Source organism: the organism of the source record quoted next, unplaced genomic scaffold (assembly GCF_019419815.1).
Source record: "Pyrus x bretschneideri cultivar Hongxiangsu unplaced genomic scaffold, Pyrus_bretschneideri_v1 Contig2, whole genome shotgun sequence".
Lineage (NCBI taxonomy): Eukaryota > Viridiplantae > Streptophyta > Magnoliopsida > Rosales > Rosaceae > Pyrus > Pyrus x bretschneideri.
The window spans coordinates 2,259,845-2,277,512 of record NW_025999501.1 but is presented as its reverse complement, the minus strand read 5'-3'; the positions used below and the strand labels follow the sequence as shown (position 1 = coordinate 2,277,512).

General features: G+C 33.8%; 1 protein-coding gene across 1 annotated transcript; it reads right to left on the bottom strand.

The window, feature by feature from the left end:
* Positions 1 to 4,609: 4,609 nt before the first annotated feature.
* LOC103959051 (probable trehalose-phosphate phosphatase D) lies at positions 4,610 to 7,517 on the bottom strand. Its single transcript, XM_009371388.3, has 12 exons — positions 7,383 to 7,517; positions 6,966 to 7,270; positions 6,724 to 6,864; positions 6,512 to 6,583; positions 6,280 to 6,372; positions 6,114 to 6,170; positions 5,916 to 6,017; positions 5,703 to 5,780; positions 5,519 to 5,588; positions 5,231 to 5,301; positions 5,042 to 5,134; positions 4,610 to 4,926 (listed from the first exon to the last, which is right to left on the bottom strand). Exons 2-12 carry the CDS (start codon positions 7,260 to 7,262, stop codon positions 4,870 to 4,872), a joined length of 1,131 nt encoding a protein of 376 aa, XP_009369663.1. The 5' UTR covers positions 7,263 to 7,270; positions 7,383 to 7,517; the 3' UTR covers positions 4,610 to 4,869.
* Between the last annotated feature and the right edge of the window lie 10,151 nt (positions 7,518 to 17,668).

Sequence of the window (17,668 nt, the reverse complement as noted above, 5' to 3'; positions counted from 1 at the left end):
TGTGTTATAACACAGGCAATAACAAGTTAATTATTTCAAGACATATGATTCATGATGAAAGTGTGTTTCCTTATAAGCTTCAAGGGCTAACAGTTACTGGGAATACAAGTAAGGCTCAATTTACAAGAATATCACCTGTTATTGTTCAAGTGTCTAATTCTGTTACAAATTCACATGTTGGGTTATCTCAATCTAGAGAGCAACAAACTACAGATCCAGAAACTGTTGAAGAAGGGTTAAGGCACAATACACATGAGTCTAGTTCTTTGGTTCAAGACATACTAGATATCATTCATGAGGCAACAAATAGTTCTTCTTCCTATCATTCTCTAGTCTCTACTTAAGGTCCAATGGCAATGTTACATGTACATGAGGCCTTACAATTGGAGGTCATACTTTCAATTTCTTCTCCTTCATCCTCATCTGATATTCATAAAGAAGCAGGTTATCCTATGGTTACCAGAATAAGGTCAGGATCAATTCCAAAGAGGTCATACATTGGTTTTCTTGCTTCATGTCCAAAATTACAAACTTTGCAATTAGATGATGAATTTGAATTGTTTGGTGGGTTTTCATTTCTTGCTGCTATTAAAGACTCAGATGAGCCTTCGACATTCAGACAAGCATCTAAAATCTCTTAGTGGCAAAGTGCAATACAAGATGAATATAATGCACTCAAAGCTCAAGGGACATGGCAATTAGTCCCACTTCCACTTGACAGATCAATAATTGGGAGCAAGTGAGTTTATAAAATCAAGAAAAATCTTGATAGAAGTGTCTCCAGGTACAAAGCCAGACTTGTGGCTCAAGGGTTTTCACAAGAACAAGGCCTTGATTACTTAGAGACCTTTGGTCCAGTGGTGAGACACACCACAGTGAGGTTGATATTGTCCTTGGCAGCTATATATAAGTGGGAATTGAAGCAATTAGACATCAAGAATGCCTTTCTGCATGGTGAATTACATGAAGAGGTGTATATGAAACAACCTCAAGGCTTTGTGGATCTTTATCATCCAGATTATGTGTGCAAAGTCCTTATATGGTCTCAAACAGGCACCTAGAGCCTGGAATTCAAAGTTCACGAGTCATTTATTAGCATTAGGGTTTATTGCATCTGCCTCAGATACTAGTCTGTTTGTAAAGAATGTTGGTCAAGATGTGGTGATCCTACTATTATATATGGATGACATAATTCTCATAGGGTCCAATACTACTAAAGTTCAGAAAGTGATTGAAGACTTGGCTGGTGTATTTGACTTAAAAGACATGGGTACACTTACCTACTTCTTGGGATTATAGATTCATTACAAAGCTAATGGAGATATAGTTTTGAATCAAACCAAATATATAAAAGATCTTGTACATAAAGTTGGGATGGAGTCATGTAAGCCTGCAAATACTCCATGTAAACCTCATAATCAGATGTTAGTCAATGAGGGTAAACCATTACAAGATCCTACTTTGTACAGAAGTTTAGTTGGTTCCCTACATTATCTAACATTCACATGCCCAAATATAGCTTATGCTGTGAATTCAATGTGTCAGTTCATGAAATCACCAACTGATGTGCATTTGTGTTTTGTCAAACGAATTATTAGATATCTTCAAGGGACTGCAGAGTGTGGAATCACCTATTCTTCTAATACAGATGTGCATTTAACAACATTCTCAGATGCTGATTGGGCTGCTAATTTAAATACAAGATGTTCAGTGACTGGTTATGTGGTATACCTTGGTAGTATTCTTATCTCTTGGCAATCCAAGAAGCAAATTCCATGGTAGTATTCTTATCTATTGGCACACACTGTAGTAGATATACCCTGGATTCGATTGATTTTGAAGGACTTAGGAGTTGTATTGTCTGCTCCACCAACTATAAACTGTGATAACATGTTTGCGATAGCACTCAGTGCTAATCTAGTGTATCATTCAAGAATCAAACACCTTCATATTAACTATCACTTTGTCAGGGAAAGGGTACATAAAGGTGATTTGGTGAGTGAATATTTGCCTATAAATGAACAGGCTATGGATGTTCTTACAAAAGGGTTGCAAAGTCATACATTCACTCGTCATTGTTTCTTTCTCAAACTAGGATACCCTAATTGAGATTGAGGGGGGATGTTGACTTATGTTGACTAATGCCACATCATCAAGGAAACAGTTAAGAATTAGTTGAGGTGGTAATAAGAAAACTTACTGTGTAAGAGAGTTAGTTAGAGGATGTAGTGTATAAAAAGGTTGTGAGCAGCTTATTGTAATCAACTACAATTTCCATCAATACGAAAACTTTCGTTGCTTTTCTCTTAGTTTCTCTAAATTCTTCTTAGTGTTCTTAGTTTTCTGGTATATTCTTTCGTACTGTTAAGAGTTCTGTGATATATGCCAACTTTGCCAAATTAAGAAGATACTTAACGGCTTGTTTGTGTATGGCGATGATGAATATATTCCTGCTAATTATATAGGAAAACTATGTCAATTTAGGAGCAATGAACAATGCCACTGACTGGTGCAGGTACGTCCTCTCAACCCAAGACTTAAAATAATGAATATGGCATGGATCAAAATATGTAACCGTCGACAACTTAGATATTTTGGGCAATGGACTCAGTAATTCGTATAAACATAAATTATAGAATTCATTGGGTTCTTTGATTATAAAAATAGGGGTGTGATATCTACACATCCTATTTTACTTCTCATACAAATTTTTAATTTTTGGCCGTTGGATTGGATGAATTGAAGAAGATCAATGAACAGAAATTATCAAAGGGTGTGTGAGAAGTAAAATGAGGTGTGTGAATGGCACACCTCTAAAAATATTAGAAAGTCCAAACTTAATTCTAGAAAAAGTGTTTGTATTTTAAACATTATACCTAACTATTTGGGCATTTTGCCAACTGTGAATAGATGCTTCCTATTATTGAGGTTTTAACATTGAGTTTGGAGTAATGCTATTCATACCATGTTTTTATACCATACTTTTATACCACCTTAGGTGGTATATGATGTGGACAGCCACATCATTTGAAATGTTTGCAAAACCCAAGGAAAGGAAAGAGAAAGACTATTCGTATACCACAATCATCATTAATTAACTAGTTTTTTTTAATTATTAATTTATTAAATAATGAACTAAATTTAAAAATCTGATTAATTCAAATGATATGACTATCTACATTAAATGTTACCTAAGATGGTATAAAAATATAGTACAAAAACATGATATAAATAACATTACTCTTAAGTTTGTGTGTAGATGCTTCCTATTATTGAGGTTTTAACATAGAGTTTTGTGTGGACAGAAGTCACCCAATAATATTGGTGGTCTGAAACACACAGTTCAAGAATTCGTATTGTGCCTTTTGACAGCTGCATGCATATTTTTCCATGCTTTGTTTAGGTTAATTAGTAATAAGTATAAGTATTAACAACAGATTAAATTAAACAACACCCCCATGGATATCCATGAGGGTCTCAGAGCACTGCTTCCAACACCACGTTAGTATTTCAATACCATATATAATTATCAACTTATTATATATAGTCTAGGCAATGTGCACAAAACATTTTCCCCAAGTTCTCTTGGATTCCTAGTGTACGCAAGATAGCTTATATATAGGCTGCCATTTTCGAAAATTAAAAGGAAACATCCATAAAAAAAATTAGCAGAGATAAAAGTAAAAATTTGGAACATGTAACTCAATAATGCTCATCTTCATTTACATAATCATACATGTAGATTCTCCCTTTCAATTCTTATTGGAACAAAATAAGTAAGACAATAGTTAAGCCCAAAGGTCCCCAATTATTATATATGGAGTAGGGTATAATAATCAGTAGTGCCCCTCTAAAGAGACATGTCTTGGTTCCATAATACAACTGTAACCAAGTTAATCCTACAGGATGTTATGCTTAAAAAAAAAAAAAAGAAGTAAAAATTAATGAAAAGCACTAGCAAATGGTTCAATGCCAGTATACCCGTACCATGCAAGTCATTTTTCATAAAAATAATGATGGTTGCATGCGTGTGGAAAGTTGACTACAAGTATATAACTGCCGTGATTGTTCTTTGTTTTTCTTTGCAAATGTACTTGGCTTAGAGAGGAAAATAATTGCTTAAATTTCTTTTATCATATATATATGGGAATTTTTTTTTTTTTTTAACATTATATGACCAAATGATAACAAAGTGACTATGGGACAAAATTATAACCTTTAGACATCTGAATTAAATTCGAATTCCTCAATTGTACAAAATTTCTTGTGTTTACATCCGTGTATTCAAGTTTCACTTTTAAGTCCTCATTTTTTGAAGTAAACTCTACATTGAGAATGTGAAGCATTGTGTTACAGTACTATGTAATGTCATGGGTTTTTTATGTTTTAGTTTGGATGCTATTTGTCCGATTACTTATTGTTGTTATGATAGTGATCGGAATTGGTAACATTCAAATGAGAAATCAATTACTTAACTCATCTGCCAGTGTACCCTAAAGGGCTAGGGAAGGGCTAGGGAAATACTGCTTTATTTGCGTTTGGTCCTATGCATATTTAATTGGGGTTTGAAAGTTTATTATTTGTTTAATTGTGAAAAGTCGGTTTTCAGTTTGAAAAACACAGCTGGAAGAGTGTACTCATATTACATCATGATTAATTAAACAATGGCCATGCAAATACATGTGGTTGATAAAACAAATAGACCGCAAGACAATGAGAGATCTTGAGAGGGGCCATTATATACAATTTCCAAAATTCATTATCCATAATTAATAATCACTTAACAATAAATTAAACTTCATATTTCAATCCACCCTTCACAAAATTTTGGGGTGGGTTTCAGTCAATTGTGCGCTCCCCATTGTCGACCTAGCTAGTTAGTTTGCTGGTTTTCCATTTCACCAAACGCCGCAAAAAATCCTTAACCTGTAAAAGTAATGCAATAATATGAAACTTTATGGTAAAAACCAAAGAAAATATAAGATATATATATATATATATATCGAATAGCATAAATTCCATTGAATAATATTGTTCTTACCTCCGCTGGTTCTTGTAAAGTGTAAGACGCATTTGTTTCTTTTGGAACCTTAGAAACTAGAATACCAAATCCTTGTCCTCTATCGCGTAGCACCTGATCATTTTTAGGATGTGAAAATATGTCAAAGACTTGTAAGAAAATATCGATACTTTCAGCAAATTAAAGAAATGTAGGGAGGGCATTTCATACCTTGAAGGCGTCCTCGTCTGTTCGATCATCTCCAATATAGACTGGTAGTACTTCGTTTGAGTTCGCATATCCTAAAGAGACAATAATTCAACATCTTCAGAAAAATTATTTAACTAACATATGATTTTGTTACTCAGGAACAATCGCTGACACGTGCATAGATACTAGTGAACATTAATTAATGTGAGTTCTACTTTAGGAACTGCACCATTCAGACTGACTCACGGTAACATTTCTTCAAATACAAATCATAGACTTTAGAAGAAAATATTTGACTCCAAGACTCACCTAATGACTCTAGCAGGAATTCAAGAGCTTTGCCCTTGTCCCATTTGATGGTTGGGCGGATCTCTAATACCTGTTTAAAACCAGCATACCACTGTTAGGCATGCAGTTACTAATGTACAAAATATAACCATGGCCATGCAAAAAATTCACTGAAAATTTTAAAGATACAGACATGATGAGTTACCTTCCTCCCTTGAGTCAACCTGAGCTTCGGATACTCATTGAGAACAAGTCTAACTTGCTCTGCTAAAGCTGCCCAACTCTGCCAAATTAACAAAAATACAAAACAAATTTTGTTTTTTTATTCTAAATAAATGTGTTATTTATCAGATTACATGAATAAAGCATGATAAAATTAAAAAAAAATGAAAACTAATAGGGGGACTTGTTTGCTTACCTTCTCATCAACACAACGGAAGTGTACAGACAAGCAAAACTTATTATTTTCCACCCTAGCTCCTGAGATGGATCTCGTTTTCTCCAATAAAATTTTGTACACCTATTAAAAGATTAACACAAATTTAATTAGTCCTCCCAACACACTTTTGAATATTCTCAATTTTCTTGTTCTTAAAATTGATATCAGTGAACAAACCTCATCAATCATTGGTACAAACTCACTGGCCGGTTGGAAGAGAACTGCTTGATTACCCTAAATAAACCATGAAAAATATTATATTAGTCATAACAAAAAGTGATACGGTAATAAAATAAAAACAAAGATAAAGAACTTTTTATTGTGGTATCACACTAGAGCTCACATTCTTATATTTGCTACTTTTGGATGGTCCCTTGATGTCCATCCCATGGCTGCCTGCATAATAAAGCTCTCCTAATTTTACAAAGCTGTAAACCTGCAAATTTATCAGAAACAAAATTACCACTATTTATATAATTCCACTAATCATGAAGTAGAAGAAGAAAAAAAAGAAACAAAATTACCACTATTTATATAATTATTTATATTTCTTTGTATAGAAAGAAAAACTGTACCTTGTCTCTGCACCTCCCGCTAACTATTGCTGTAGGAAAGTATCTAGCAGCGGCCTTCACTGCCTTTCTCATCTGACCAAAATTACCACAGTAATTCAGAATCTAAGAAAGGCATATACACATATATATACGTATATATGGATACGGTGTACAGTATAAATATATATTTACTGAAGAAAGTTGAGCAGAATCAGATGGGAGAAATAATAAACCTCATTGGACATGAAAGCACGATCTGGGTCTTCCACAATTGGGGAGAGGGTGCCATCGTAGTCAAGAAACAATACAATCTGCTTGCCCTTTGAAGCATTTGTTATCTGCTCGAACATGCTCATAGCTGATGGATGGCGACTCTATATTTAACCCCAAAAAAAAAAAAAAAAAAGATTACTCTAAATTTAATATTAAAACACCCATAATGATTGATTTAAGTTTTTTTTAGGGCAATGCTTACACTCCAAGAGTTATTATCCACTGTTTCAGAAAGAGACTGAGGAGTGGCAGCGGATTTGACACGAGGCGGAGAAGAAGCTCTCAAGGAGTCAACCCAAGCATTGACTCGGGCTGCTCCCCCTTCTTTGTCAACATTCAAAACCTTGATGTTCATGGGAATGGTGAAGCATCCTCCTCCTCTTCCTGCCTCAGTCATCGGTTTTGGCACCGATTGTGAAAACATATTCTGCTTTGCAGCAACCGTGACTGTAATAGCCACGCCTTTGGCATCAGAAACAACCACATTTTGGTTGGTCATTTTTCTGCCTGCACACACAAGAAAACACCACAAACTTTCACACTCTAAATACATCAAAGCATGCAAAATTTGTTCAATGGGTTGAAACGAGAAAACCCATTTGAAGGATTGTGATTATACCTCGAAGGTTTCGAAGAATTTGAGGAAGAGAAAAAACAGAGGAAGAGAAGAACAGAGGAGGTTTGTGGGTTGTTTGGGAGATGATGAAACAGAAGGCAGGGTGGGAGGGTTTAAATAGAAACAAAAAACCTGAGGGAAAGAGAGAAAAAGTCGAGAATCGAACCACACGCGCAGTCGAGTCGGCTGCTCGCTCGTTCACAAGTATTTTCAAACGGGGTCGCTTGTCAATTTAGGGTAAAAGTAATGTTAAGTAAACTAAAATTTTAAAACAAATGATGTATTATCAATAAAAAAATAGGCACGTTAATTAATATTTAAGTAATAATCTAATTATCAACAACTATATCATTTAACTTATAAGATTTAATTTTAATCTCTTTAGCATTACTGTCAATTTATAATAGTGATTCTACAGCACAAGGTGACGAAATTATCGCTCTTGTTCTAGCCTGTACTTTTCGGCCTCAATATTGTAATAGAATTGGAAGGGACGTATAACTGTGACCCCAATGCACCCAATAATAACACCCTTCAGACCTTGTTAATAGTTGATCAACCTAAAGACAAAGAGAAAATAGTCATAATGTTAACTACGAAATTGACAAATTGAGAAGATTTTCGGACACATTTTTTTATTCATATACTCACCTTTGATCATTTATGATATTTGAATTGGATAAACCAAAGTGAAATGAAGAGACAGAAATAAACACAACTATACAAAAGAAAAAAAGAATGTGCGTGAATCAGTTATCTCGTTAATTTTCATAAGATACTAAATAAAACAACTAAAATTATTTAGTTGTAGTCATAGTGTTTATTTGATACGTTGCCCAAAGATTTGCTGCTTTAATATTTTAACGGACCACCTAACTAATTTAGTAGTATTTTTCTCCCTGAATATTGAAAGAGATATCAAATTTGACTCCTCTTCCTCCCAGAGATTTATAACAAACAAAAAAAAAAAAAAATGAAATCATGTGGGAAACTCTTATTACGTTTGACTGTTAAAGATTTAGGTGCACCTTCAATTTAATTCTTTTTGTAAGTTGCATGTCCTAATGGCTGTCGGTAGTCATACTATGAAATCTTCAATAGAGATTCTCAGCTGATCAAGCCCCTTTGCAAATTAGGTTTTCATTAGTGCGATCACAAGTAAAAATATTGCTATCCCCCTATAAATAGAATAATAAATACCATAAATTAAGCTTTACGAAGGAAATCCTATTTAGCAGTAGCCCATCGAATTCTGTGAATATTAAGGAACTCATTGGTAAGAAAAATAACTTTAATTGTAATTTGTTCTTAATTTCGGTAAACAACAAAATTTTGATAGTTCCAAATTTACCAACAAAGAATTAAATAATATAAAATTGGCAAAAGAATTAAAAATTATAAAACTGGCAACGTAATTAGTAGGCTTCATATTCTGTTGCGATCTTTGCTTTCATTCGACTACACATTTTTCTTAATTCCGGAAAGAAATGGAGGAAGAGTCGGATTCTAGTCGTAAGTATATGAGATTAAGGTACTCTACCACTAGAACTATAAGCCTTTGCTTCATCAAGTACTGTCAGTAGTGGGCAAACAATCCTTCAAACATAATCTAGGATATGCCAATTCCATCCTTCACCAAACAAAATTTTAAACTTTAGACACTTCATTGGGTTTCTACAACTTATTGAGAAATGTGTCTTCAATTTTGCAGTTGTCGATACAAGTTTGTTATACATATCGTCTTATGATAGTTTTGTATGGATGGCATGCGAAAGTTTCGTACATGTGGTAGCCGTCTGAGTTTACCATTGTTGTCTTGCTTGTGCAAATTCACCTCTAGTCATTTTCTTGGTTACTGAAGTTTTATACCCAATTAGCACTTATGTATTGTTTGAGATGATTAATGAAATACCAATCTATCATTGCTTGTATAAAAAAAAAATGGTGAGCAAATGTACCAATAAATCCAAAAAATAAAAAGTGCCAAATGAAAGACGTGTAATATAGTGAATGCATTAGTAGTTTAGAACATATAGCTAGAGATTATTCTTACCAAGCAATGCTCTCACGAATCATATTATTGCAAGCATATAATACACATTATTATGCAGAATTTGAGTAGAAGGGGTCCACTATGTGGCCCCATTGTAGTAAAACGTTTTCTCGATCAATGCAAGAAAAAAGACACTACGTTATAGCACTATCTTGGAGCACTGATCAGAAAATGGCGAAGGACCACCTTCATGTCCAATACTCTCCATGTTTTACTTTCAATAGTGAACTAGAAGTAATCCAAGTGCACATTAAGAAATAATGGTGCTTCTTGCAAGGTAAAAAATATATAAATAAATCATGAACAAACACAATTTACACATTGATTTTTTTTTACATAATGCATTTATTATTATATGATCAATGAATTAATTTTGAATCCAAAAAAGCCTAACTGACATGTTTTTTTAGGTTAGTGTTGTCTACACACCCATTTTTACTCCTCACACACTCGGTCCCTCTCAATTTTTGTTGTCTGATCGATTAAAGAAGATCAATAACCAAAAATTAACAAGGGTGCGTGTGAGATAAAAATGAGTGTGTGGATGGCACTATCCGTTGTTTTATTTGGTAAGCAATGCAATATGAAGTATCGAAACTTGAGGAATGCAATGGTGCTAGTTATCACTTGTGACTTGTTTTGAGTACAAGTGACACTACTACACTAAATTACAGATTATGAAAAATGGAAGAGTTTGAATCCAAAACATAGTGGGTTGATAAAAATAACCCTCACTACCAGGTCAAATCATCACTTGCAACTTGTGATTTGTTAGCAATGAAATGATATATGGCAAGTCAGTTTATGATGCGACTCAAGTTTCTAAAGTGTCAAACTTCTGATAGGTGATCTAAGTAAGGAAGATACCTAAATCTATTAAAAAAACAACAAAATTACAAAAATATTATTTACTTTTTCTCAAAGAAAAACTTCAAAACTAATATTAATTCCATTTTACATTTTTGTTATCAAAATTTGTTTTTCTATAAACCAACTCTCCAACCGGGTTTATACTTCTTTAATTTATGGGGATATGCTTATTGAGGACACGAAGGAGCTATTGAAACAGGTAGGTGGACGCTTTGGCATCAAGCTAATTCCATATCTCATCATTTGAGTCGTTTTGCTTTACAGATTGGGGTGGCTCGTTCTCGGTTTGAAGAGACACTTGACTTCATTCTTCATTTACTAGATTGAGGATTTGGTACTCCTTCATAAATGATATTATTTAGGGTATGTTAACCTCCTCCACCCAATTGTAATCTCATACATTGACTTTTCAAGTACGAGACCCAAATTAATACATTTATTTTTACCATTCCTTGATTAGTAAACACATGAATGTGAATCACTCTCATTCCTTTTAAATCATTGGTTTTTAGTTAACAAAGAACGTGAATTATAGTTAGTTCTCTAGAAGCTCTTGTCTTGTATAAATCTCTTTTATTTCCAGAATATATCATTTCTTATACCAAGCCAAAAAGAGTTGTGGATATTGTATGAACATCGAATGTTGGATATCTTAGTGATACTCATTCTTTATAAATTTATTTCTTTTAAATAAACATGCCCTTAGTTTGGTAATATTTTTCCTTCGTCGGGATTGAAAGTTCCAACAAAATTTTAATATAGTCACGTTTATGCACCTTTTCTCCTATATGATTGCCTATAAGTAATTAATATTGCACATTTTCTCCACAAAAAGTAAAGAACGATGGAGTATCAAAGAAAACTAAATTCAATAATTAGTAGAAAATAAAGATTCACGTGGAATATAAATCATGTAAAAAATTCTTTTGTTTCATAAACACGTAAAAAACAAGGAACACTAAATACATCTTGTTTACACATAATATAACTACACAAAACCTAAATATTTTGATGCAATGTGTCTACCTAAGCTTGGCAATTTCTGACATGACCCGTTAATCCGACACAAAACAACACGAAATTAACAGGTTATCCAGTCAACACGATAACGAATTGGGTCATTATCGGGAAATCCGATAAGCACCAGTTAAGATAACAGGTTGGTTCGGGTATACACGTGAGTAACCCGATACACGATAAGCAAAATATTAACTTAATAATTTTATACTCCTAAAAATACTATAATAATTATATATATATATGATAATATTTAATAATTGTATACCCCTTAAAATATTATATTATATTTATATATGATTACATATAATATTATATATATTAAATTAAATTTAGAAAATTTGGAAAAAGAGGTAATATATTTTTAGATGGTATAGTACTATTGTTTTATTTTTTTCATAATTATTTGATACACTTCTCATAATTTGAATGGTTTATAATGTTTGGTTTTTCTATATTTAGTTTATGCGGAAGAGAGTTATGATGTAGAAAACCTCACTAAAAACATCATCAACATAACTCTTGAAGGCAATAGATGAAGCCAAAGTTCTATTATAATTTCCCCATGATGATCGATGAAAATTGGACGATTTTGTAAAAGGAGTAACATGCAAGCTTTGAGTTTCATTGACAAGGTTTTAACTTCTGAGAAAGGCTTCGCATCCTTTAAAAAAAAAAAAAAAACTTCTTCATTTTGCATATACTTGCACAGTTGATATTTTGTAGTAGACTAGTAGTCTATTGGTGCTTTTTTATTAGGCTCTTGTTTTGGAGTGTACACATAGTACTCAACGACAAATGTGTTTTTATCTTTTGAAATAATATTTGGTAATGTGGTATGTGCAAATTTAAGAAAAAAAAAAAAATTTCTTAACAAGTCATAACGGGTCGGGGTCATTTTACCTGTTGGGTAAAGTGACCCGACTTGTTAAGTACCCGTTAAGATAACAGGTATGACATGACACGATCTGTTAAGATAACATATGTTACACGAAACACGGCGAACACAACCCGTTTGCCAGGCCTATGTCTACCTACGACAACACAATAGAACTTGTACATAAGATCTTTTCATATATAATGCAAATGCAATGAAAATAATAACTAAATGTGTAATGTGTAATATATATATATATATATATATATATATATATATTCATTTATATATTTTTTTTCTCTTTAGAAATATCGTAATTTACATAAATAAAAAGACAGAAAAGTTATGAAGAATGTAGAACATGCATGACCTTGCCTCAAAACAGTGCATTAGGAAAATAGTACTGGCTAAATAATTAGAGAGTCGACTAGGTTGCCGTTGACAGTATTTATTTTGACGTAACAAGGAAAAGGTTAATTTCAAACTTGGAAAACAAGAAAGACCTGCTTAATTTTGATTAATTAAGGATGTACACCTGAGAAAGAGAAAGCATCAATTCTACTACTTAATTCCACACTGCGCCCCTTGTAAGCTAAATCAGTGCACTTGTTTGTACTAAACTGAAAAAAACAACCAGCCGCTCCAACCAAAACCTGCGTATGCTGTTTGAATCTAAACCATTTGCTACGTACCTATATAACCTTTAGTTTATAATTGTCCTCCTTCCTTTGATGGGGATGCGCTTCCTTTTTTCTACATTACAGAGCATCACCGTTTGGATTTTTAATGGATCTTGCATTTCATACATGTAATTGTCTCCAAATGGAAGCTATGATTTTATATAGTTAACATGTTTTTTTTCCTATAATTTTCTTAGTAGTTTATTTAATTAGATGCATGAAATGGTTGGATTGTTTCCAACTTGTTATTTTCATATAGAAAAAGCATCTATGCCGCCTGGTTCATAAATTAATATCAAGGTAAGGTCGACAATGTTGAATTTGTTAGTACATTCTGCATTCATATACAAAGAGTGAGATGTATATTATATGGTTGCACTTTCGGCTTTTGAAAGTTAAGCCTTTTGTTTTGGCCTGAGAGTTTGAAAACTAATACTTTTTATTCCTCTTTATTCCTCTCCGTGATTAGATTTTGTTGGAAAATATGCTTGATCAGCTGCAGATTGAAAGATGGTGGAAGTTTCCTAACAATTGTTCTTCTGTACATGTACTACTTTACTTTCATTAATATTTCTTGGACAAATTTTTGCACGCGGACTTACAAATGCATGCCGCAAGAAGTGACGTGAGCCTTTAATTTGACTAAGTCACGGTGTTTAATTTGTATTTGAATGATATTTTAATCTCTGAACTGCAAAGAAGAGAATTTAAATTTTTTTTTTTTGAACAAAAAATAGTATCTAACTATCTATACTAACAGAGAAGAAGTAGACTTAGTCTCACAATGGGCTAACAGTAATGTGATCCAAATTCTCTTTTGGCGATAATTGAACTTAAGACCTCTTACTGACAAATGAAGAGGAATACCACTAGACCGTAGTACTAAATACACGACATAAGAAAGCAGTAAAGTCCCAATTTAAGAGTTTTTTTTTTCTTAATTCACATAAAAGAGGCGAGGGCTATACTCAAGTGTCATGTGTACTTAGGTTATAAACTAATTAATAAATCACCAATTAGCTATTGGTTAAGTGATATTTCTTCTCTTAAAACTTCACTCACTTATATTCTCAGGCAAATAATTTGATATTAAGAATTTGGATCCACTACATTGCTTTTAGGCATTGAAATTTGTCACAATTATTTACCCAAAATAAACTTTTACCACATTATTTGGTCATATAAAATTTGATAAACATTTTATGTTGGTATCTATAAAATGTTGTTAATTTATAAATGTCTTTATATTCGGTTCCTGAAAAATGAAATTGTCCTCTCATTCGCTAATTTCGCTTGATGACTTTTAAGAATGCAGTGATTATTCATGCATGGTATTGAGATCTCAATCAAATGGTTCAACCTTGTCGCATATAGAAAATAGAACCTTCATTGTCTTTTTCGATACTTAGTTCTTTTGTACCACAAAAAGAAAGAGGATCTCTTGATTTAAAAATGCTATAGCTAGCTAGATCTTTCTGATTCTGTCTCATGGCCATTTGTATGTCATTAGTCAATGTCGGTGGCAGAGACGCTTTGAAGTTTGAAGCCGAACGTGATAGAGAAGTATAGCAAAATTCTGGTAGCTACAGAGAGATTGTCAAAAAGAGAGAGAGTTAGGCAAGCAAAAGGAAGATTAAAGCCATAAAAACTTTGAATTAGGCCCCTTAAAAACGGAATAACGTTTTGATTAAGCAAGTCCCTTCACCATCTCTAGCATGCTCTCAAACATTGAATACTTCTCTATTCCTCTAACATATATTCTAATTCTGATTTGCGTAATTAAGGAACAATAATAATGCAAGGAATAATATCCTATTGCTAAATTCCTACCCCTGTTCATGGAGAAAATGAGATTCCATACATGTATTACGTACGACATTATTCTTTTTTGACAAATGAATGATATATAAGATTCTTCAAAGATTATTTCAGCCAAATCACACTATCACAACAAAGTTACGTCATTAATGCAATGTTGTAAGCAACTAGTAGGTATTAAACTCATCACATATATTCAACCCTGAGACTTCCTTTTAACAAAATAAAGACAAATACCACTAAATTAGAGGCTAATCATCATATGATATTATTCACATGCAATTGTTTTAGTCGATTACAAAATTATTCAATACTTTTATATTTTGGATGGAAGACTATTTGGATACTTGTAGTGCAACGTACGTGGCATATTACCTTAACATATACGTGTGGTTTCATTAGTATTAAAAATTAGTTTAATTTATCAGTTAGAAGTAATGATGGAATATGCAAAGTGGCAAACCTAGAGTTTTATTCCAATTCCACCCACATTCATCTGGATTTGAGTCATTTTTCTAGCCTTGATTCTGGGATAAAAATCTTCTTTTGGTATCATTGCTTTGTTTTTCCTTTGGGTTAATTATAATTTTGCCCCTAAATTTTCAGAATTAGTTCACTTTGGTTCTTAACTTTTATTTTGTCACATCCCGATTAGAATGGGATAAGACAAGCTAAAGATGTTCAAGAATACATCCCGACCTGGGCTCCACCAAATTCCGGGCACGACTCCGTCGTAGCACGATATTGTCCGCTTTGGGCCCCGACCACGCCCTCACTGTTTTGTTTCTGGGAACTCACACGAGAACTTCCCAGGGGCTCCATCACATCCCAGGCTCGACTCCACTGTAGCACGATATTGTCCGTTTTGGGCCTCGACCACGCCCTCATGGTTTTGTTTCTAGGAACTCACACGAGAACTTCCTAGTGGGTCACCCATCCTGGGATTGCTCTCGTGCGAACTCGCTTAACTTCGAAGTTCCAATGAACTCCGAAGCCAATGAGCTCCGAAAAGGACTTGTGCTATATGGAGGTGGGCATGTACATATAAGGCATAGATGATCCTTTCCCCTAGGCAATGTGGGATCTAACAATCCAGTAAGCTCCCAAAAGGCCTTATGCTATATGGAGGTGGACATGTACATATAAAGCATAGATGATCCTCTCCCATGGGTGATGTGGGATCTAACATATTTCCTAAGTTGGTCCTAAACGTTTTAACATGTATTAATAAAGAGAACAGTGACACTTGTTAAACAAAATGGTAGAAGATATCACATGTTTGACATGTAATAACTAGGGTTGGGGGCAATGTAGCTAGGTTGACTATTGAGCTTTGGGTGAAACTGCACTTGTATCCACCTATAGGTTTAAGCATTCTCCAAAACTAGCAACCACAACCAGCGAATGCGCATACTGCACCAAACCATACCAGAGCCAGCCAGAGTCAATTTGGTTTTGGTCGACTTTTTATTGACAACAACGACGAGACGACCAAGGGAGTTGTGCTTATACAAACTAATGGAAAGAAAAGATCTTGGTTGTCATTTAAAAAGTCATCATGTGTCATGTGCGTGATTACTTCTGTCAATTTGTCTAAGGGTGTCACCAGTTCCCTGATTAAAATTAATACTTTCAAAGTTCTAGGATAATTATTGGTATATAGAATTGAAAGTTTTAAGGACCAAAGTGAATAACCACCCAAATTTTAGTGGATAAATTTATTATTAACTCGTTTTTTAATTACATTTTGAGTACATCAAGTAGATTGAATTACACTTTTATCACTTACCTTTCAATTGATAGATATTAACCCTAATGCTTTGACAACTATAACATTGTCAAGCATGATCGCACGTAGATAAACAGAAAACACTGAAAGAAAAAATGTAGGACAACAAATTAGGTTATGTCACATGCAATAAATTAAAAGAAGGAAGTGAGAGCAATGAAGAAAAGTGATCAGAGAATTAGTAATTCACTTGTGTTGACTCTAAAAATTACACAGCTTACGTGGCGCTTTGACCGAAGTAACGAAGAGTTAGCTACATCCTTTGAGGGCTTGAATGCTGAGCGGGCGTGCCAATTTGCTTCTAACTCCTAAACTGAGCGACTTTGGCCAAGGAAGGAACACTCTCGACCTTGAGTTCTAAAGCAAGAACACAAGGTTATGCAAATCATTGTGAAGTTCTGGGTCTTTTGCATCAGGTTTGGCAACGTCAACAATATTAATGAGAATATAGCTCTATCGAATTGGTAACAAGCTATATGGACAAAGATAGTCAAAGAGATGAGAGACGTTTTTTGTAAAAGTGATTTGATTGTCTCTGTACCGGACTCTGAATGTGACATGTGAGTAAGCAATCATAAAACACCTCATTTCGCCGAGAAAGCTGATGAAATGATCTCTTTAGGTGAAAGAATCAAAGATTCTTTATGACTAAGACTTAAGATAAATAATCAGTTACACTTGAGTGAACCCCAGCTTAACTAGATAGCCAAGACTCCTAAGGAAAACTGATTCTTTAACTCTAGCTCCATCTATCCAGTAGATTGTCATTATCGGCTGCAAACCCGAACTCTTTTATCCAATCAGAATTTGTGTTGACGGATAGTGAACAAGTTAGTTTTCTCTACATGATGAGAGGTTTCACAAAGTGTTAATTTGTGTGTTGAGTTGCAGGTCCCTTCTATGTTGCAAATCCTCTTGTATTTATAGGAACAAATTCCTTGATGCCCAAGTTTGAGTTGTGTATAGAATTCTAATAATACTGAAACTCTTCGACACATTCCCATACTGATCCTCACAGTCTTACTTTGTGCAGGACTCGATCGAACCATAATCAAATCCTAATCTTTTAAGCAATCTCAATTCACCTATAACTCAAACAAATTACTAGTGCCCTACTACTGGGCCGACACTCATAACCTCATTTATAGGCTGACAATAATCAACTCAACCTGAACATCAACTCGG

Coding starts and splice junctions, on each gene's coding strand:
- LOC103959051 (XM_009371388.3), bottom strand. CDS start 7,262: ATGACCAACCAAAATGTGGTTGTTTCTGATGCCAAAGGCGTGGCTATT. Junction 6,865..6,965: donor TGGATAATAACTCTTGGAGT/GTAAGCATTGCC, acceptor GGTTAAATATAG/AGTCGCCATCCATCAGCTAT. Junction 5,135..5,230: donor CAGACGAGGACGCCTTCAAG/GTATGAAATGCC, acceptor AAAAATGATCAG/GTGCTACGCGATAGAGGACA.